We start from the raw sequence: 20,980 nt of genomic DNA, 5'->3' as shown, positions 1-20,980 counted from the left end.
CATCCTAAAAGTTTGACTTCCTTCTTTAAGTCTAGTTTGATCATCTCAGTTTGATACAAATGTATGTTACAAACAGACAGTCTTTGTCCAGTTAAGCCTGAATCAAACATTGTTGGAGGGTTTGAGGAATTCAGACCAATAACAGAAAGTTCTGGCAGAATGTTATCAGGAACGGAATTAGAAAAACAACAAAACCAAAATCAGCTGCACACAGGTAGCGCACAGGAAAAAATGTTTAACTGACAATTCAACATGTTTCATTACATTCAGAGGAGAACACGTTATTATTATCGGGGTACTAATCTATAAGGTTTGGACCCACTAGCATATGTTTGCAATGCATCGTTCTTTAATGTGCACACATCATTGCAATGTGAAAACAGAACTTACTGGATAAAAAATATACTAAGTAACAAAAACATGAACCTTTGTGGACTTTCATCATTGGCAGACTTCAGATGGCCTGTACATGTGCCTTCTTGAGTAGGGGACCTTCCGGGCGCTGCAGGACTTTAAATCCATTACAGCGCAGTATGTTACCAATAGTTGTCTTGGTGACTGTGGTCCCAGCTGCCTTCAGATCATTAACAAGTCCCTCCTGTGTAGTTCTTGGCTGATCCGTCACCTTTCTCATGATCATTGATGCCCCAAGAAGTGAGATCTTAGATGGTGGAGCCCCAGATTGAGGGCGATTGATGGTCATTTTATGCTTCTTCCATTCTCTAATAATCAAACTAGTTGTCTCTCTCTCACCAAGCTGCTTGCTGGTGATCTTGTATTCTATTCCAGTCTTGTGCTGGTCTACAATCTTGTCCCTGATTTCCTAGACATTAGTTTCACCTTAATCACAAGACCTGTCTCTGGTCTTCCCATTGTGGAGAGGTTATAATCTGATTTATTGACTGTGGACAGGTGTCTTTTATCCAGGTAACGAGTTGACATCAGGAGTACTTTCTTAAAGTGAGAGGACTTATTTAACCAGTCCTTGGGAGCTAGCATTTTTGTTGGTTGCAAGGGGATCAAATACTTATTTCCCACAATGAAACGCAAATCAATTTATATCTTTTTTTTAAATGTAAGTTTCTGGATTCTCGTTTTGATATTCTGTCTCTCACTGTTAAAATAAACCTACCATAAAAATGACAGACTGTTCATTTCTTTGTAAGTGGTTGAACTAACTAAATTGGCAGGAGATCAAATACTTATTTCCTCCACTGTACTGATGCTGGTTCTATGTGTCGCAGGTACATTCACGATGACTCTGAGACTGCGGAGGATAAAGTCCATCTGAAGGTGACGGATGGGCTGAACTCAGCTGACGTCGTCCTGCTCATACAGGTAGACTTCCTGTGGCCATCATCATTCAACATCCTATGAGATATCTTCCACGACAGAGATCTTGTCTATATCGCTCATCCAAAAGTTTAAATCACAGACTTCAACAAAACATTATCTGTTAACAGGCACCGTACTCTCTAAAGAAGGAATGAATGTATCTAGTTGCATTATCTAAAAACAGAATCCAAATCAGAATTCTTTTATTCTTCCTACAGAGGTGAAATTAACATTGTTACAGCAAGTGTATAGAAACAAAAAAAAAACATTATTAAATAAATGGCATTCAAGATTGAAAGATGTATTGCCATATCATATACACTACTACAGTGTAGCTACAGTAGCTGTGCAATGAAAGAAATGTGTGTGCATTACAAGACATGCACATAATGCTAAAATAAAACTTCCGCAAATACAATTTTCAACACATTCAGGAAGAGAAGATAAGTAGCAGTAGGGGTATTTATAAAACATACATAAATGTTGTATGAAGAAAGTAGTGTGACATCAGCAGACGTTGTTACAGTATTAAAAAGTAATACTAAGAAGGCAGCCAGTAATAATAATGATCATAGAGAAGTACATTCGCACAACAGGGGTGTTTCAGTCTTTGTTGTTGTGTGGGTTGGGGTCTACCAGGGGCCATGGAGGTTGTACAGTCGGACCACTACAGGAAGGAAGGGGGGCAGCAGCCTGTCACTGAAGGAGCTGAAAAGTGCAGACAGGGTGTACCGGAGGGGGGGACATGTTGTCCAACAATGATGACAGCTTAGCCATCACTGCCCTGTCCCCCACCTCCGACACAGTGTCCACCGGACCAAAGTGTCTGCTTGTAATGATTCCCCTCCTACTGTCCCCAGGTTCTGCCGATGAACGATGAACCTCCCCAGCTGGGTGGGGGTCTGCGAGGGGAGCTGAGCTGCCAGGAGGGGGGGCGGGTCCAGATCACAGTGGACTACTTGTCGGCCACAGATCGGGACAGCGAGGACTCCAGGCTGACTTACATGCTGGCTCGGAGTCCTGGCCGGGGGGCGCTGCAGAGAGAGGGGCTGAACGTGGACAAGTTCTCCCAGCAGGACCTGCTGCAGGGACACGTCTACTACGTCCACACTGGTGAGAGAGCATCATGGAACCGAAAGATGCTCACTTCTTCAGGTCACTTTTAGTTATTATTGTTGTGTCAGTTTCCCAAAGAACAGAGAGAATTGTTGGCTTGTGTTTCAGGAGGGGAGATTGGACCTGATCCAGTGGTGGACAGTGTCACCCTCATCATCTCTGACGGGGAGGCTGGAGGAACAGACGGCTGTTGCCACGGAGATGCCCCTCCCCCACCAGTGCCTCTTCATGGTACACTTCCTGTGTACGACCTCAACATCACCATTCTTCCTGTCAACAATGAAGTCCCATCCATCACTCTGGGTAAGATCTCTCTCAGGTACCAGCTGAATTTGAGGATGTAAGGAACAGGAACTGCTGTAAGAGGAAGACTTCCCATCTTTTATTTAAATAAAAGTACTTATTCCACACTGTAAAAATACTCAGTTACAAGTTAAAATCATGCCATTAAAATGTTCTTTGAGTAATGTAAGTAAAATAAAGAAAATGTCGTTGTAATACTACCACTATAAAAGGTCCCCACACACGGTTATTCTGTTATATTAATTCAAAATATCAATAATAATAATAATAAGAATAATGCACATTTGTTTTTGCTGTTATATTTGGTTGATGTTGGGCTTATTTTAAACTATTGAGAAATAATTATTTCCATTATGGATCAATCTGCGGTTTGTTATATTGTGACACACCCAGAGCCCAGAGAGACATCTTACTTACATTACCGGTGGGCGTGTCTGGCGCTTGGGTTTAACGCAACAAATCACATTAATCTCCCGCCCCGGACACACATACACGCGGTTTGATTGGCTAGCGCTTGTTCTGGCTTTTTGCATACGCAGGATTTGATTGACTGGCGCTTCCGTCGACGCTTGAAAAGTTGAACTTTTTCTCGACTTTCACCGCGAAGCAACGGAACCAAAATGCAGTTAGGCAACGCTTGACATCACCCCATTCAAAGTGAATGGGAAGGTGCGTCAACGCAACGGAATCGTGTGGCTGGGCCAAACCTCAACAGTAGTAACGATACATAATACATTTTAAAAGGAAAAATATAAACTGTTACATTTATGAATACCATGACATGATTTAACATTTAAAAAAATGTGCAAACCTTCAAAATAAGTTTCAGCAACTTGAAAACACTGTTGTGCAGTTTAATTCATAACAAACATCATATTTTACAAACAGTTAATAACTTTTTTGTATAAAATCTGTGTTTTGAATGCTGGAAATCCTCTTAATGCAGCTGAGACAGCTCTGAGCCTGACGACATTCCGTTACCTACCAGTCCAACACACACTCTGTACTGGGAGGGATGAGGGTGGGGTTCACTACATATATTTACACACACACACACACACACACACACACACACACACACACACACACACACACACACATTCACCCTCTCCTGGGGAGTGTGAAAGTTGTCGCCGGACTTGGAGCCAAGAAGAGGGATTGGAGTTGGATGGTTTGTCTGTGTCCCCATACACTGTTATTCTGTGTGTGTGTGTGTGTGTGTGTGTGTGTGTGTGTGTGTGTGTGTGTGTGTGTGTGTGTGTGTGTGTGTGTGTGTGTGTGTGTGTGTGTGTGTGTGTGTGTGTGTGTGTGTGTGTGTCAGGGATGGAAATTAGCACCCGCCACACGCCATATGCGGGTGGATTTGAATGCTGGCGGGTATATTGTGTCACTTTACCAGCCACTGTGGGTGGCTACTATTACTGCGGGTAATACTTTTCAGGTCATATCCGATCGAATTCGCATAAATGGGTCATACGCATGACAGTTACATCACCGGGGTGAAAAGACCCGCTGAGGAGAGTGTACAGGAGGGGGGGGGGGGGGTAATAGACCTACCACCGAAAAAAAGGCTAAGCGCTTTTTTAATGAGAGATGGCGAACAACAGATCGCGACAGGCTGGTGTACGAGGAAACGAGCCAGACCATGTAGGCTACTGCTCAGCCTGTCGTCAGTAGCCTACGCATTGGACGCTCCCAGGTCAAACAACTTCATCATGGGGACAAAAAAAAAATTAAATTGGAAGCCGTGAAGGACCACTAGTCATCTTAATGTCATGTTCTCGTCCTGAAAATAGCTAGTTATGTAACATTTGGAACTGGGACATTGAGGTTGACAGAATTGTTCTGTACTGTTGTGTGGACTCAGGGTTCAACATGCTGAACTGTGCTGACTTCTCTAAAAGTTTTCTCGCTGATGTTTTGGAGATCATCCTTTTCTATGAAGCATCTTGGATCTTGGGTAGTTTGATGCACTGTCTATGCCTATGGTTTGTATTTGTAATGGTTGCAAGTGGCTTGTGCTTGTGTTGTCTGTGACTGAAAGTGTTAACCATTTCCTGAGGAAATAGGTACATTTATGAAGTTTAATGGCACAATGTTTCCCAGAATAAACATGACTTAACATGGCAGATACTTGTGTATTGTTTATCATATCATATGCAGTAAGACTGTAACATTTGCAACTCAGTTCCTTGGTAGCACCTACTTATTGTATAATCAATTCTGATGAAAACTTGTTGGTAGGCCTACTGATTAGAAGAAAAAAAATACACCCTATTATATTGTAAACATTAACGCATATATATATATTACTCATAAAAAGTGGCTGGTAAAAAAGTTGAGTGGCTGGTACATTTTAGAATCCACCAGCCACATTGGCCGGTGGGCAAAAAAGTTAATTTCCATCTCTGGTGTGTGTGTGTGTGTGTGTGTGTGTGTGTGTGTGTGTGTGTGTGTGTGTGTGTGTGTGTGTGTGTGTGTGTGTGTGTGTGTGTGTGTGTGTGTGTGTGTGTGTGTGTGTGTGTGTGTGTGTGTGTGTGTTTCACTTGTTCCATCCAATCAGCTTGTTTTAACAATTTTGTCAGTCTAAAATTTAAAGTAAGTCATTTTCATTCTGTGTCTTGCTACATTCTTTCTTTAATCATGATGTTCGACTCAATATAATTCCTCCTTAAAGTCATTTTTATGTTGTTTATGTTATGACGAGAATATCCAGCCTTTCCTTCAAAGTTATCTGCAATACATCTCAATAATGTTCCTTGATCCTAAAGCTTGGAACTCATGTTACTCAATATCTCAATTATTAATTAAATTATTTTTTGCCCAAGAACCTTTTGTCAGCAAAAGTTTTTCCCGACCCGTGGTCCTCTCCGGATCCCAACCCGACTCTCTCTCCCGCTTTCCTGTCACTCTCCACTGTCCTATCCGATTAAAGGCAAAAAGCCCCCAAAAAATAACTTTAAAAAAAACAAAAAACAATGGGCTGGAGGTAATAATAATCATTTTTATTTAAATAGATGTATTCTTTATTTATTTTTTCATCTCGGAAATAAAATAATAATTTGAAAACGTACAACCAGTAAAAAAATAACAGAGTGAATCTTAAACAGTTATAAAGAACAATACTTATACGCAGCATTTTTTTCTGCTATCAGCATAAGTACAAAACCTACATTGCGTTTTTCAAAAGATTTTCTTCCGTTTTTTGGGAAAATTGAAAAGTAAGCTTAAAATATGGTGGACTTATGTTATCGTTGTGTGGTGCAGGTATGTCCATGTTGGTGGTGGATGAGGGCTCTTCTTCCTGTCTTTGTGGGGGGGTCCTGGCAGCTACAGACCCTGACAGTCACCCTGATCAGCTGACCTTTCACTTGGAGACTCTTCCCCTTCACGGCTACCTGGAAAACACACTGCCAACGCCAGGCTCCGAGAAGAGCAACGCAGGAGTCCGAGTCGGTGTGTGTGTGTGTGTGTGTGTGTGTGTGTGTGTGTGTGTGTGTGTGTGTGTGTGTGTGTGTGTGTGTGTGTGTGTGTGTGTGTGTGTGTGTGTGTGCGTGCGTGTGTGCGTGTTGAGCGTTCACCTGACCTTACCTTGGCGCATTTATTTGTTTTTCCCAGAATCTTTCAGTCTTGTCCACCTGAACTTGGGTTTAATCAACTACATCCAATCAGAAAGCAAAGGGGCAGAGCCAACTATCGACCAGCTGTCCATCAGTGTAAGTGATGGGTTGCACCGCTCCGCCCCCATCCCCTTTTCCATCATCATCAATCCAACCAATGATGAGACGCCTTCACTTCTGCTCGCCAACTTCACGGTACGTGCACCTCAAGACTAACTTTTCTTAGTTAGTTTCTTTTAAGACAAAGGTTTAGCTTAACTTTGTATAACCGTATTAGTTTAGTAACGTGAGCCAATGCTCTGCTAATGTCTGTATCAAGCTAATGTTAGCGTTTGCTAAAATGTTTACATTAAGCTTTTAGATAGTATTCGGGCTCCAACGCCAGAACCATGTGGTCTGGACTAAAAACAATAACAGACTACAAAAGGACAACGAGTGGTGCTGAGGAAGTGTCTGCATCTCTCCCAGATGAACTGAACACATTTTATGCACGCTTTGAGAAGCCCCCGGCTGTGGAGGCACAGAAGGCCCAGGATCCCTGCTGACTGGTTTTAAACAGTGCAGATGTGTGTAGGTCTCTGAAAAGGATCAACGCACACAGGGCTCCTGGACCTGATGGCATCCCTGGCCGTGCTCTCAAGGTGTGTGCAGTTCAGCTGGCAGATGTGTTCACAGACATTTTCAATAGGTCACTGCTCCAGTCTGTAGTCCCCACATCTTCTCTCTTTTTGCACTATTTTATTTATGTTATTTGCACCATGTATGTTGAGTTGCTGGAGGAGCATGGGATATAACATTTTCATTGCCAACATATACGTTTTATATGCTGTGCATATGACCAATAAAACCTTGAAACTTTGAAACCTTGAGATTGTATTCTCCCGCACTAACGTTAGCTACTTAGCTTATATTTACAAACGTATAAGTTAAGGAGTTACTACCTATTTAAAGTTTTGTTGTCAAATGTATAAGTAACAGCTACATATATATATATGAAGGATGTCTTGTTGATTTCGGTTTTAATAACACTGCAAAGGAAACATTATTTGCATAGAAGCACGATAAACGCGTAGGATTTGTTCACAAAGGGTCCTCTGTTGGAGGTCGGCCCCAGCCTGAAACGTGTTTTCCTGCATCCAGCCCCATGCGGCGCTAGCAAAGGTGTGGAGTTATCCCCATTCTTCATCTCCTGCAGGTGAAGGAGGGTGGGATGAGGGAGCTGACTCCGTCTATTCTGAACGGTTTTGATCTGGACGGCCCCCTGGATACTCTGACTTTCACAGTGGTGCAGCCGCCGGCTCACGGGAGTCTGATCAACGGCATCCATGGCACAGAGACGAGCCGCTACAAGGACATGGGAGTGGAACTGCTGCAGAAGAGCCTCCCCATCACCTCCTTCACCCTGCAGGAGCTCCATCAAGGTAAGAGAGAGGCCAACAAGTAACTTTGACAAATGGTTGTATCACCATAATGCAACATTCTGTATGGGTTCTATGGATAAGAGGGCGGTCCACTTATGACAAGTTATATGTATATTTTTGAGTGCGGTGCTGTTGGTTTCTGGCTGGAGCAAAGGCAGAGTCCTCGCCTCTTGGCTTCGCGAGTTCCGGATGTCCAGCATATCATCCGAACCTTCTCTACTCTAATATAACTATCCTGTCACGTGCAATACCAGGTATCTGACACCGCTATTTCCTTCTGGCCCTCTCTCTGGCCTCTCTGCCTGCTCCCACAATTGTGGAATGTGCAGTTAGTGTTCACTGTGAATATAATAGCAGAATGCAGTTCCTTTCTTATGTTTAGCTCACCATTAACTCTGTCATGAAGCTCACTTCTCTTCATAGATTATAACCCTCTTTGGTAGCATTTTATACGTACATAAACATGTCTTTATGAGCAAGCAATAATAATTCAATAATATCCTTCAAAACCAGCGTCCGTCCCAATGGAGAATTTTACAGCCGGAACTTAGTATTGTCTTTACTCTCGATTGACTTCACAGTGATATCTGCAGTACTCATCATATTGGATAGCCGAATACACTACACTACCCATAATCCTGAGCTATTTTTGTGTATAGGCCGCCCGTCGTTTTTGCTTGAAAAACCTCACGATTTGTCAACAAGCTTGGTGATTGGATGTTTCAGTCGCAAAGCACATTGGGAATAGTTGAAACAAAAATATTTGTTAAAAATAAAAGCATACTTTAATCTGCGTGTGTTTGCTTTTTCGCTTTGAAGCCATCACATAAATGCATTGTAATAAATGGTTCGGCTGCATTCAATATTACACATCTGCCCTAATTCTTTACTTATAAAGCCCAAATTAGAATACTTTTGGACAAACCGGAAGAACCCCCAATACCAAACGTAGATCATAGATATATCCGAAGTTAAACAACATATTTAATTTCTCCTCACACAATACGTCTCCCTGCAGTATCAATACTAATTCGGCTGTCTTTCATTTTTGATCAAATTGGTAGATAGGCTATATGTTTTTCAAACCTTAATCACAACACCTTTTTGCGAACTAAAAATAAACTACAAATATGGTGTTGTTTTGCATAACAGTGCACAGCTTATCTAATGGCAGTTGTAGTTTTTTAAAATATTATTTATTTTCTTTGCATTAAAGAATCTAAATACTGAGATGAGAGTGTAGTCAGGGGTTTCAGGTGATGGGAGACACATGGCATGGCTGCTGCTGTAATGGGTAATGTAATGTAATGTATACTCCTGTGTTTGCGACCATAATGTGCTCTTACTCTGCGGATTACTATTCTGAGTGGAAGGTTATTCTGAGTTAACTGTAGTTACTGTACTCAGGAATGCATATTTTGATCATTTATTATCTGGAACCTTACTTCTTGATAGTGGTGGGACTACATTCTTCTCTGAGTTGCCCAAGGGATACTTACAAGCCCCCAGTTGAGTGCCGCTTTGTTGGAGTTTACCTCAGTGGACGAAAGGGTCGCCTCCCTACACCTGCGGGTTATGTGGGGGAAAACTCTGACTGTTGTGTGTGCTTATGCACCAAACAGCAGTTCAGAGTATTCGGCCTTCTTGGACACCCTGAAAAGACTCCTGTATGGGGCTCCAGAAGGGGACTCCTTAGTCTTGCTGGGAGACTTCAACGCACATGTGGGCAATGATGGAGACACTTTGAGGGGCGTGATTGGGAGGAGCGGCCCCCTGATCTGAACCGGAGTTGTGGTTTGTCACTGGACTTCTGTGCTAGTCATGGATTGGCCATAACAAACACCATGTTCGAACATAAGGATGCTCATAAGTGTACGTGGTACCAGAGCACCCTAGGCAGAAGGTCCATGATCGATTTTGTTATTTTATCATCGGACCTGAGGCCGCATGTTTTGGACATTCGGGTGAAGAGAGGGGCGGAGTTGTCAACTGATCACCATCTGGTGGTGAGTTGAGTCGAGTGGCGGGGCAGCCTCTGGACAGACCTGTTAAGCCCAAATGTGTAGTGTGGGTGAACTGGGAACATCTGGAGGAATCGCAAGTCCAGGAAGCCTTCAACTCACACCTCCGGCAGAGCTTTTCAGGCATCCCTGTGAATGCTGGGGACATTGAACCAGAGTGGGCGGTGTTCAAAGCCTCTATTACCGAAGCTGCGGCGGGGAGCTGTGCTCTCAAGATCTTAGGTGCCGTAACCCTCAAACCTCTTGGTGGACACCGGTGGTCAGGGAAGCCATCCGACTGAAGAAGGAGGCCTTCCAGGATATGTTATTCCTGGGTACTCCTGACGCAGTTGCAAGGTATCGACAGGCCCGAAGGGCAGCAGCTTCAGCCGTGGCCGAGGCAAAGCAGCGAGTGTGGGAGAAGTTCGGAGAAGCAATGGAGAAGGACTTTCGGTCGGCACCAAAGTTGTTCTGGAAAACCATCCGACACCTCAAGAGGGAGAAGCAGGGAACCATCCAAGCTATGTACAGTAAGGATGGGACACTGTTGACCTCAACTGATAGTGTGTTAGGGCGGTGGAAGGATCACTTTGAGGAACTCCTGTTGAGGGACTGTCATGGTTGACACGTCTTATCAACATTGCGTGGAAGTCGGAAACAGTACCGAAGGAGTGGCAGACCGGGGTGGTGGTTCCCCTTTTTAAAAAGGGGGATCAGAGGGTGTGTGCCAATTACAGAGGCATCACATTACTCAGCCTCCCCGGGAAAGTTTACTCTAAGGTGCTGAAAAGGAGGGTCGCCGGACCCTCCTTTTCAGCACCTTCGAACCTCAGATTGAGGAGGAACAATGCGGCTTTCGTCCTGGTCGTGGAACGACGGACCAGCTTTTTACTCTCGCAAGGATCCTGGAGGGGGCCTGGGAGTACGCTCATCCGGTCTACATGTGCTTTGTGGATTTGGAGAAGGCGTATGACCGGGTTCCCAGGGAGATACTGTGGGAGGTGCTGCGATAGTGTGGGTTGAGGGGGTCTCTACTTAGGGCCATCCAATCTCTGTACTCCCAAAGTGAGAGCTGTGTCCGGTTCCTTGGTAGCGAGTCGGACTGATTTCCGGTGAGGGTTGGCTTCCGCCAGGGCTGCGCTTTGTCACCAATCCTGTTTGTCCCTAGGGAGGTGTTCCAGGCACGTCCTGCTGGGAAGAGACCGAGGGGTAGACCTAGGACCAGGTGGAGGGATTATATCTCTTCGCTGGCCTGGGAGCGCCTTGGAATCCCCCAGTCAAAGCTGGTTGATGTGGCCAGGGAAAGGAAAGTTTGGGGCTCTCTGCTGGAGCTGTTACCTCCGTGAACCTGACGGATAAGCGGGAGACGATGGATGGATGGATGGAAGATTGAGAAGGACTTTGCTTGTTATTCTTTGTAATAATGGTTTACTGATACACATGCTCATATGTAAATAAGTTAGTACTGGCACTTTCTTTCCCCAACTTCAAGCACTGCATACAATAACGTTGATGAATTCATCTGACTTTCCTTTCATTTTTCATCTAGGTTCACCAGCAGGTCTAAGTTGCCAAATTTCTTTTTCAAAATTATATTCTATGTTATAATTAGGAAGTCAGAATGTAGATTAAGCCAGACCAGCAAAATGAGGTTTAAAATGTCTGTCTTGTATTATCCTTCCCCATCCGGCCTCTCCTGCTCTATGATTAAAGTATCTGCACAGGATACACTGGTGTGTATACTGTATGTAGGGGTGTTTGCCCAGACAGCTGGTATGAAAATGAAAACGTAATAAATGAATGAATTAAAAACAAAAAAGAGCTATATTAACTAATATTAACTTTTCTATTTCTTCCTGCCCCCCCCCCCCCCCCCCCATGTCCCTCCCTCTGCAGGCATGAAGATCGTGTACATGCACGATGACACAGAAACCCAGAAGGATGCTGTGGCTCTGCAGCTGACAGATGGTGTCCACACAGTCCAGGGGATGGCACAGGTCACCGTGCTGCTGGTCAACGACGAGAGGCCACGACTGCTTAAGTACACACACACACACACACACACACACACACACACACACACACACACACACACACACACACACACACACACACACACAGATGTGAGCTGATATGAGGATATAGTACTTAATGCTTGTTCTTGTGATATAACTGGAAATATGAGGTTTTTTGAATGCCCGACAGATGCAGTTTTAAATAGAGAAAATATCTATATTTGTGTTTTTAAGTAGTATTACCACAATGTAGAAATACTTTGTAACAAATTAAAGTCTTCCATTAAATATACCTTATTAATGTATTGTGTAAGTATAGGCGCCTAAAACCTTAAGTACCAATAGTGAATGTACTCTTTATGCAGAATGGCCAATTTCAGACTTATTTATAATATTTTTGGATTCTTATTTTGGATGAATAATAAATGAATCACTGTTGCCTCACATAAAGCCATAGATATTTTTAAAATGTAGCTTTAAAATAATAATCATATAGTATATATTTTGAACAATGATATATTTTTAGGTCAGGACAGTCAACGGGGGGACAGAAGAAGGGGGGATTAACCTGTTTTTGTACAAGTGGATGCTCTCTTTGCTTGAGTGGAAATCCACGCATGAATATTTTTCATTTGAACGAATGATTGGAAATTTGCATACTTCACTGAGACCCCCCCCGAACCTGCGGTGTGTGTGTGTGTGTGTGTGTGTGTGTGTGTGTGTGTGTGTGTGTGTGTGTGTGTGCTTGTGTGTGTGTGTGTGTGTGTGTGTGTGTGTGTGTGTGTGTGTGTGTGTGTGTGTGTGTGTGTGTGTGTGTGGGGTGGGGTGGGGGGGGAGTTTGTTGGCACAGGCCGAGCTGGTCCTGTAAAGCTGCCCAGGCAGAAGTAACACACTTGGCAGATGCCGGCCTCCTTGTTTTTGCGTTCCTGCAAGATGGACGTGGCAGCATCCTCTCCTGCGTGGATTTTATTTCCAAATGAGGAAGCAGCCAGACACTTTCTGATGTTTGCCCACCCCCCCAAACACCACCACCACCCAACAACTACACCACCCTTGATCTCTGTGATCCCACCAGAAAAGCTGCTCTCACACAAACTTTGTTGGGTGTGTCTGCAGGTTTTCAGCACATCAAATTGTGTTCTTCACGAGACATTTCACTGGGTTTCACTACATATTAGAAGTATTCAGCGCTTTCAGCAGATTTTGACAAATTATAATGTCTCCCTCCAACAATAGTAGTACAACGTATTAAAAAAAAAGCATACAAAGTAAATGTAAAAGTACACGAAATAGTGAGGAAATTACAATATAAAAATAAAATAACAAAAATGACATCCATATTACCACTTGGACTTGTAGATGTTGGACATTTAAACCACTAATCCATATTCTTTACTAACTAAATCAATTATTAACTGAACACCACATGAAAGAAACATCTACTAAAAGTCATCCAAACTGCATCCCAGTTCTAAAATGTTAAACGGACTTATGTCAATGATAATTCTCTTCTTCGTTGGTGTCTTTAGGAACGCTGGGTTGGAAGTGGACCCTGGTGAGCGCAGGGTGATCTCCAGCGTGGCTCTGGAGGCCGAGGACCCGGACACCTCCCCACAGCATCTGTTCTACTTCCTGAACGCTGCACCACGCTTCGGAAAGCTTCAGATAAAGGTGAGGGGACGACTCTGAAAGTAAATGGTTACAAGTACTTAACTTAAGTATTAACTTTTTATGCAAGTCTATATTTCGACTCCACCACATAATCTAAAATATTCTATCATCGTCGCTCTGACAGCTTTAGTTACAATATAGATTATTTTTAGTTATCCCCTCCAGTCCAGTGGATGTTTGTGATTAACTGAATGATGAGAAGTGTTCCTTTATGTGTTGAGGACATTATCTTTATTCTTTACCTTAATAAACTGAATTAAAAAGCTGTTATGTTAGAAATTATGGGAAATGCATTGTAACCAAGCTAAACTCTGAATAATTACATTTCTAGGGATACGTAGTCCTGGAAAGGAAAGAACTCCTAGAATATTATTTAAAATGCAGTAAAATATGTATATACATTTAGCAGTTTATTTCTATAATAGTGATAACACTGACACAGGAAACATTTAACTGCACATGTTTTCACACATCCCTGGAAAAGTACCTAGCCTTTAAGAATTTTCAATTTCTTTCTTAAACTTTAAGATGGTTTCTTACCCTCATCTTCCTAGTGTTTTTGATTATACACAATACATGTATTTGTCTACACTCTGAAATGGTCATTGTTTTTGGTTGAGATTAGCTCATGTTGTGGCGATTCATCTGCAGACGGAGTCGGCTTGGACCGAGCTGTCAGCCGGACAGAACTTCACTCAGGACGATGTGGAGATGAACCGCCTGTGGTACGCTCATACTGCCGCTTCAAACGCCGCTGGGTTCAAAGGTCACGACAGCTTCCGTTTCATTCTCAGCGACCTGGACAACGAGACTCCTGCTCAGAGCTTCTTCATCTCCGTCCACACTGTGCAGAAAGGTCAGCTGTGTTTCACACCGCCCTTACACACAGGGAACAGGAGCAGGATCTATGCTCTCTTCTAAGCTTCCAGACTTCATTGACAAAAACAATCATTTTGCCTTGAAGAACACAGATATATGGTCTGCCTTGTTTGTTTCTGTTATGGTGTGGCTTCGGTAAATCCGAACTAACCCAACGAAGCTCCATAGTCACACAATGAAACTAATAACAGACTGAGGCAACAGTATTCCAGAAAATGCCTGTTCTTGGAAGTAAATGAAATGTTTGTGTCAAAGAAAGCTGGTGGCTTCAGTGAGAGCATAGATGACAGCTTCAATTTCACATGGGAAAGGGATGTCTGACCGCAAGGTAAATATTCTAAATAAAGCCAACAATTAGAGAAATATAGTTTTTTTCCTGTGGCTCAAATACATTTTTCTACTGCCCCCCGTACACAGCAGTACATTTATTAGCTTCCTTGGCAGTATTGCCTGTTTCTCCAAACTGGGGGCTTGCTGACCCCGGGTCTGCTGTAGGGATACATTGAATTAAATAAGCACCTCATAGGACTTCCGGTTGAGTGCCCATTAGGCAGGCAACGTAATGCCTGACAGCAAGACGCCTTCTTTCTGTGGTTAAAACAGTCCAAAAGACATGTGTTATTAACAAGGTGTTGGTGTAATGACAAAGGGGAAACGGAAAACTGCTGGACAAACGAAAGACAAGGCTTCTCCAGATATAGAAGAGGCAGAAAATGGAATCTCAGGAGCGGAGGACAAGTGCAGGTCGTGGAAGAGGCTTTGCTAGAGGTGCTAAAGCTACAGGAGAGACTGGAGGCTAGACTCACAGATCATGAAGGGTGGTTCAAGGTGGGATAACAGAAGACTTCAAAGTATAGTCGAAGGGGCAAAACATCATTCCGCAGGCTACTTTTGTAGAAAACCTGCTACGAGAAAAGCAAATAATTCCTGCCACGCTGGTCGCTGGGTCCAAAACTTCCACCCGAAGCCCTTTGGTACAAAACCTTTAAGGACTTGCTGTCACCGCTCTTCTTAAATACATTTAACTGGGTACTGCAAATGGGGAAATTCCGCCATCATTGTGAGAAGCAGTTATTGCAATTCGGTCAAAGGAAGGGAAGGATAGACTTGACCAGACAGGTTTTATTAGAATAAAATAGACTGGTCTTTTCTATACAAAGCGCTGCTGAAGAAGAATGAACCCTTACTGGTCCCACAGAGGGGAAATGTACATTCTGTATTTGACCCATCCTAGTGGAAGGAGCCCAGGGAGCAGTGTAGGGAACGGTGCCTTGTTAAGGGACACTTTGGTGTTACGGGGTCTTGAACTGCTGACCTTCCCAAGTCAAGTCCCCATGCACTTCTCGTCCACCGCTCACAGGTGGAGTTTCCATGAAAAATGCATTAAGACAAAATAAACATTATACAACAGACCTATGGCAAAGATTATGATTAATGGCTCATTAACTAACTCCTTCCAATAAGAACGGGGTTGTCAGCAGGGATGTCCCATATCCCCACTTCTCTTTGCAATTTCTATAGAGACATCAAGCCAGTGGATAAGACAGTGGGAGGAAACACACAGAATTACTGTGGCTGGAGGAGAACAAAAAATTGCCTTGTCCACAGACGATATTTGAATATACCCAGGGCACCCTAACACTTCCATCCCATGTTTATTAACAACCTTAACAGAATCTGGATCTTTACCCGGCTACCGACTAAATCTCAAAGACTGTTGTTTAGTTACACCCCCAGTCAATCCGTCAGAGATGTGTTTAAAGTTAAATTGGACGCTGTAATGATGAGATACCTGGGAATAAATATCCCCAAAGATATTGACAAAATGTATCGCTGAATTATGTCCCCCCTTAAATCTGATCCGTCTCGATGGAATATAAATATATATTCTATATTCTCAGTATAGCACAGAGGGTGGAATTGATCAAAGTTACAGTTCTCCAAAGACTTTTATTTTTTGTTTCAATCTTTCCCAGTTGGACTGCCGAACGGACAATTGCAAAATGTGGACAGGGTAATTTCCAGATTTATATGACATGGAAAGAAACCTTGGATTAGGTTCAAGATCCTCCAACCACCTAAAGAGAGAGGGGGTCTCTGCCTTTCCTATTTAAATAATTGTAACAAAGCAGCCCAGATAAATCCTCTGGTCGATATATGCAACCCCTCCTAAGTAGCATAATCGAAGGAGATAGAATGCCAGATTCCAGTGATGTCCCACTGCAGGCAGTTAGTTATAGGTGATGGTACTTTAACAAACCATGAATGGGAGTGAAATCTCAAACCGTGGACAACAACATAACTCAGAATTTGGTAGTAGTAGTAGTAGTAGTAGTAGTAGTAGTAGTAGTAGTAGTAGTAGTAGTAGTAGTAGTAGTAGTAGTAGTAGTAGTGGTAGTAGTGGTAGTGGTAGTGGCAGTGGCAGTGGTAACGGTAGCGGTAGCGGTAGCAGTAGTAGTAGCAGTAGTAGTAGTAAGAGGTTATAGAAATAGGGAACCATTCTATATGTTAAAATGGATATCTTATGACTTTGATTTTTTAACCAATAGGACAGACGCAGTATTTAAGAAATGGGCAGAAAAGGGCCTGATAAAATATAATTGTTTATTTCTTATTTTATTTTATTTCTATGTGCAATGACGTGTATTGTATTGTATTATGCTGCTGCAGTGCAAACATTTCCCAGCTAGTTATTATTAGCTAACGTTAACACCACTTCCCCCCAAGTTTTAAGTTGAACTCCTCGGATGTTAACAGACCTTATTCTCTTAAGGAATATTTTTTTATTTTTTTGTGTTTTAATTCCTGTCTTTAATGATTTGTAGTTCATTTAATTTGTTTATCTATTATCCCTGACGAGTATTAAGCTATTTTGGAATTTCCTTTAGTTGACAGATAGTTATTATTAAAAATTTTTGTAAACAGAAAAAGTTGAAAGCATGTTGAGCTCAACCTGTGTTCCTTATACAAAAAAAAATAAGCACCTCATAGAGTTCCAGTTTAAACAATCGTACTAAATCAGTTAAAGGATTTTTTCATTTAACATCAGCTTAAAAGTTGAAGTTGAATTCATTCCAGTCTTTATCAGCTGAGAAACTGTCTCACCTCAGTGTTTTTAACTTTGAAGTCAACATGGCCAAGGAGACACTGAGCAATCAACAGGAAGTGTTTTTTTAAATTCAGAAGAGCTCAAACCTTCCTGAGACTGAAGCATGTACTCACACACACTGAACCTTCATACACCTCGGCCCTCTGTGGGCCCTCTGACCGGACGTGCTTCATATATTATTGAACCCCCACTCCCGCTCACCGTGCCAGCGTTGCCTGTCGGGTGAACACAGTGGGCGAGGTCTCAGCCCTTCTGGCTCCGGGCCCTCTGATCCTGGAGGAGCGGAGGTGAGAAACGACCGGCCTCCTCAGCCAGTGAATAATTAATGGAGGGGGGGGTGGAGCAGCTGTGGAGGGGCGTTGGCTCATGTCCTCTGGGTGCTGAGACATTTACTGATGACTGATTTTTTTTTTTATTGTTGGTTGTCGCCAAGTTGAACTCAAATCCATCCTCTTTTTACAAAAAAAAACCACATTTTGCCTTTTAACTTTAGCCAGTTGGTGGAGACTGAAATAATTCACAGTACAACAAGAACAAATGTATCAAACGCATTTCCAAGAACATTTAGGAAGTCATTGAATGCATTATACATTTAAATACATTTTCTTTTGAAAGAGGAGCAGTAAAGTAAATAAGTGACAAAAAAACCCATCACATTCCTTTTCTGTCAGGATAGAAATAGGAAATGGAAGTGGTTGAGTGATGGTTTGCAAACTGATCCACCTGTCCCCCCCGCTGCCTACAGGTGAGCTGCTGCTGCTGAGCAGGGGGGTGCATCTGATGGAGGGACAGCGGGTCGCCCTGAACACCGACATCCTGCTGGCTTCGGACTCTTCGGGCCTCCCAGAGGAGCTGGTCTACACGCTATCCGTCCCGCCCCGGCACGGCCTGGTCCACGCCGTCCAGCTGCCGGGCATCCCTCTGGGCAGCTTCACTCAGCTGGATGTAGCCGCACATCGAGTGTGCTACACCCATGACAACAGCCACCACGCAGATACAGACTCCTTCAGGTGAGAAGACTCGGAGGTCTGTGAGGGTAATCTCAGTTATCATCATCATTGGTCCTTGTTTAGACATTATATATAAGTCACTTGAATTGATTTAATATTTCCAGCATGTGAAAGGCACCCATCCATGTTTCAGCGTTATGTCCAGCTGTTTGGGTTTGATCCAGTCTTTTTCAGTAAGTGCAGCTATTTTGCAGGACAGCATAACATGCTGCAAACATGGGGAGAATAGATGGCAAATGATCTGCCAACATATTGTGAGACGAGCATATTTCTGTCAACCCTAAAAAAGAGTCACTCACAACATTTGGCCGGCGAAAGAGAAACTGGCCACGAGACGAGAGAGTGTCAGGAGACGAGAAGCTTTTCTCTGCTACAGTATGTTTATCTGCTTTTCCAGCCAATTTGGCAACAGCAGGGCTTTTTAAAGGGGGAAGGAGGAGGGTGGAGGAGGGGTGGACTCTGACCTGGAGTGTGTGCAGACCCCGGGTTTGTCACCCAGACCTCTGCTGCCTTAACCGGATGGCTGTCTGGCTCACAACAACCTGGGCAGATCACAGCCAATACTCAGACTGAGAGAAGGAAGGAGGGGGAGAAGGACAGACAAACGATCGGACAGACAGACAGACGGACGGACGGACGGCGGACGGACGGACAGATACAATGACAGAGAGACAGATAGAAAAAATACAAAGACACAGATAAATAATATATTTATTCATGAACACACATTATTGGGTTCATGACATCGACATTTTTGACTTTGAGTTAGTGGCGGAGTGTTTGTGGTTGAATTATCATGTTTTCAAGTATCTGTTGTGTATCAGTGTAAGACAGATTATGTGTGTGTGTGGGTGTGGGTGTGTGTGTGTGTGTGTGTGTGTGTGTCAGGAGGCAGTAGCACACTGGGTCAGGGCGTGGATGGTAGGGTGAGGGGAGAGCAGTTGGAATGTAAGTCACTTTGGCTAAAAGTGTCTAACAAATGCCATGTAATGTAATATCAGGACAGAGGAGGACCTCAAATTGTTTTACAGACCAATGTGGCCACATTAGGAGCACACACCTGTGCATTATTTGTGTTTGTGTGTTTGCCATAACAGCAAATGATGAATAGGCATTACAAGGAGAATGACAACAGAACTGGCATGGCGTCTGTGGCCAGAGCGCCGTCCCTGGGAGAATACGGCCGACATCGAAGCCAGATGTCACAAAAGGACCCTCCTGTGTGTGTGTGTGTGTGTGTGTGTGTGTGTGTGTGTGTGTGTATGTGTGTGTGTGGGTGTGTGTGTGTGTGTGTGGTGGGGCAGCTGCAGTGCTGAGGGGCAGATTAAATAGGCACACACACAGCTCCTTTTTTGGGTCCACTGCACTGTCAATTGTCACCCTAAAGTAGGTGTGTGCGGTTGTCAACATATGAAAACATGGCTTTATTTGAGTGATTGATGACGATATGTTGCTAAAGAAAAAAGTCATTGGATAATGAGTACCTTCAAATAGTTTTATTGCACAGGAGAAAGGAACACAACTATTTCACTTTGAGTCTCTGGAATTGAAAAATCAGGCCTTGGGATCGAGGAGTTATACAGCGTTTTACTGAAGGCTGAAGGCTGAAGGCTGAAGGCTGAAGGCTGAAGGCTGAAGGCTGAGGCTGTGGGACTTACAAGAGACATACTACTTACTGAACAGTCCAAATATGTGCACTACAAGTAACAAAAGATATCTGGGTTTGAAACATTTAGGTTAGCAATCAGTATGACTTTTTATCACAACCTTATTAAGATTCATGGATCATTTGCTATCATATTGCAAAACAAGGTTGCACAAGGAGAAACATCTGTAGCTGAGTCCATCATGAAAAAACAAGAGAGAACAGAGGGAAAAGTAATGTACTCATGAAGTTCAATGGGAGAAAAGTAAACCAACAAATGGGGAATTATATAGGCTGATTCTGTATTATGGCTGGCATTTTTAGCATAATACAAACAAATAGATAGAATCGGAGGAGGAAACCCTCTTTATTAAACACATACTGTACATGCACGCAGCAGAGCACACACAGTGAAATTGGTCCTCTGCATTTAACCCATCCTAGTACTAGGAGCAGTGGGCAGCTATTGTGCAGCGCCCGGGGAGCAATGGGGAGGGGGGATTGGAGGTGTCCGGTGCCTTGCTCAAGGGCACCACAGCAGGGCCTAGGAGGTGAACTGGGACCTCTCCAAGTAGCAGTCCACTTTCCATATATCCATGTCTGTTTGGGGACTTGAACCGGCGACCCTACGATTCCCAGTCCAAGCCCCTACTGACCACTGCTGGACAATACTATGTATAAGTTAAGAAAGTCAACAAGTTAAGTCTAGAGGGAACATGTTTTTATTATGTCAGGAGTTTCTTATCATCACAAAAGAAAACAAATATGCTGCAATTTGTGGATCTTTTTTAAATAACTATGATAAGACATAACTTATCCCGTATGAAACACAAATTGAAATGTGCCTTTGGTAGCT

At 43.2% G+C, this 20,980-nt stretch overlaps 1 protein-coding gene across 2 annotated transcripts in view; it reads left to right on the top strand.

Moving 5' to 3' along the window:
* The window catches only part of frem1b (Fras1 related extracellular matrix 1b), a 65,651-nt gene that overhangs the window by 25,410 nt on the left and 19,261 nt on the right, over positions 1-20,980 (top strand). For both annotated transcript variants that reach the window (XR_010166394.1, XM_063890725.1), the window contains exons 15-24: positions 1,245-1,338; positions 2,196-2,448; positions 2,560-2,754; positions 6,022-6,210; positions 6,373-6,569; positions 7,570-7,795; positions 11,692-11,836; positions 13,340-13,481; positions 14,133-14,337; positions 18,215-18,479. Coding sequence is in view for 1 of the 2 variants with exons in the window: in XM_063890725.1 (XP_063746795.1) it covers positions 1,245-1,338; positions 2,196-2,448; positions 2,560-2,754; positions 6,022-6,210; positions 6,373-6,569; positions 7,570-7,795; positions 11,692-11,836; positions 13,340-13,481; positions 14,133-14,337; positions 18,215-18,479 (1,911 nt within the window). In the remaining variant the exon portion in view is untranslated. The remainder of the gene's footprint in view (positions 1-1,244; positions 1,339-2,195; positions 2,449-2,559; positions 2,755-6,021; positions 6,211-6,372; positions 6,570-7,569; positions 7,796-11,691; positions 11,837-13,339; positions 13,482-14,132; positions 14,338-18,214; positions 18,480-20,980) is intronic.

This window comes from Eleginops maclovinus, chromosome 9 (genome assembly GCF_036324505.1).
Source record: "Eleginops maclovinus isolate JMC-PN-2008 ecotype Puerto Natales chromosome 9, JC_Emac_rtc_rv5, whole genome shotgun sequence".
NCBI lineage: Eukaryota > Metazoa > Chordata > Actinopteri > Perciformes > Eleginopidae > Eleginops > Eleginops maclovinus.
The sequence above is the reverse complement of the archived record's forward strand: the minus strand, read 5'-3'. Positions and strand labels throughout refer to the sequence as shown.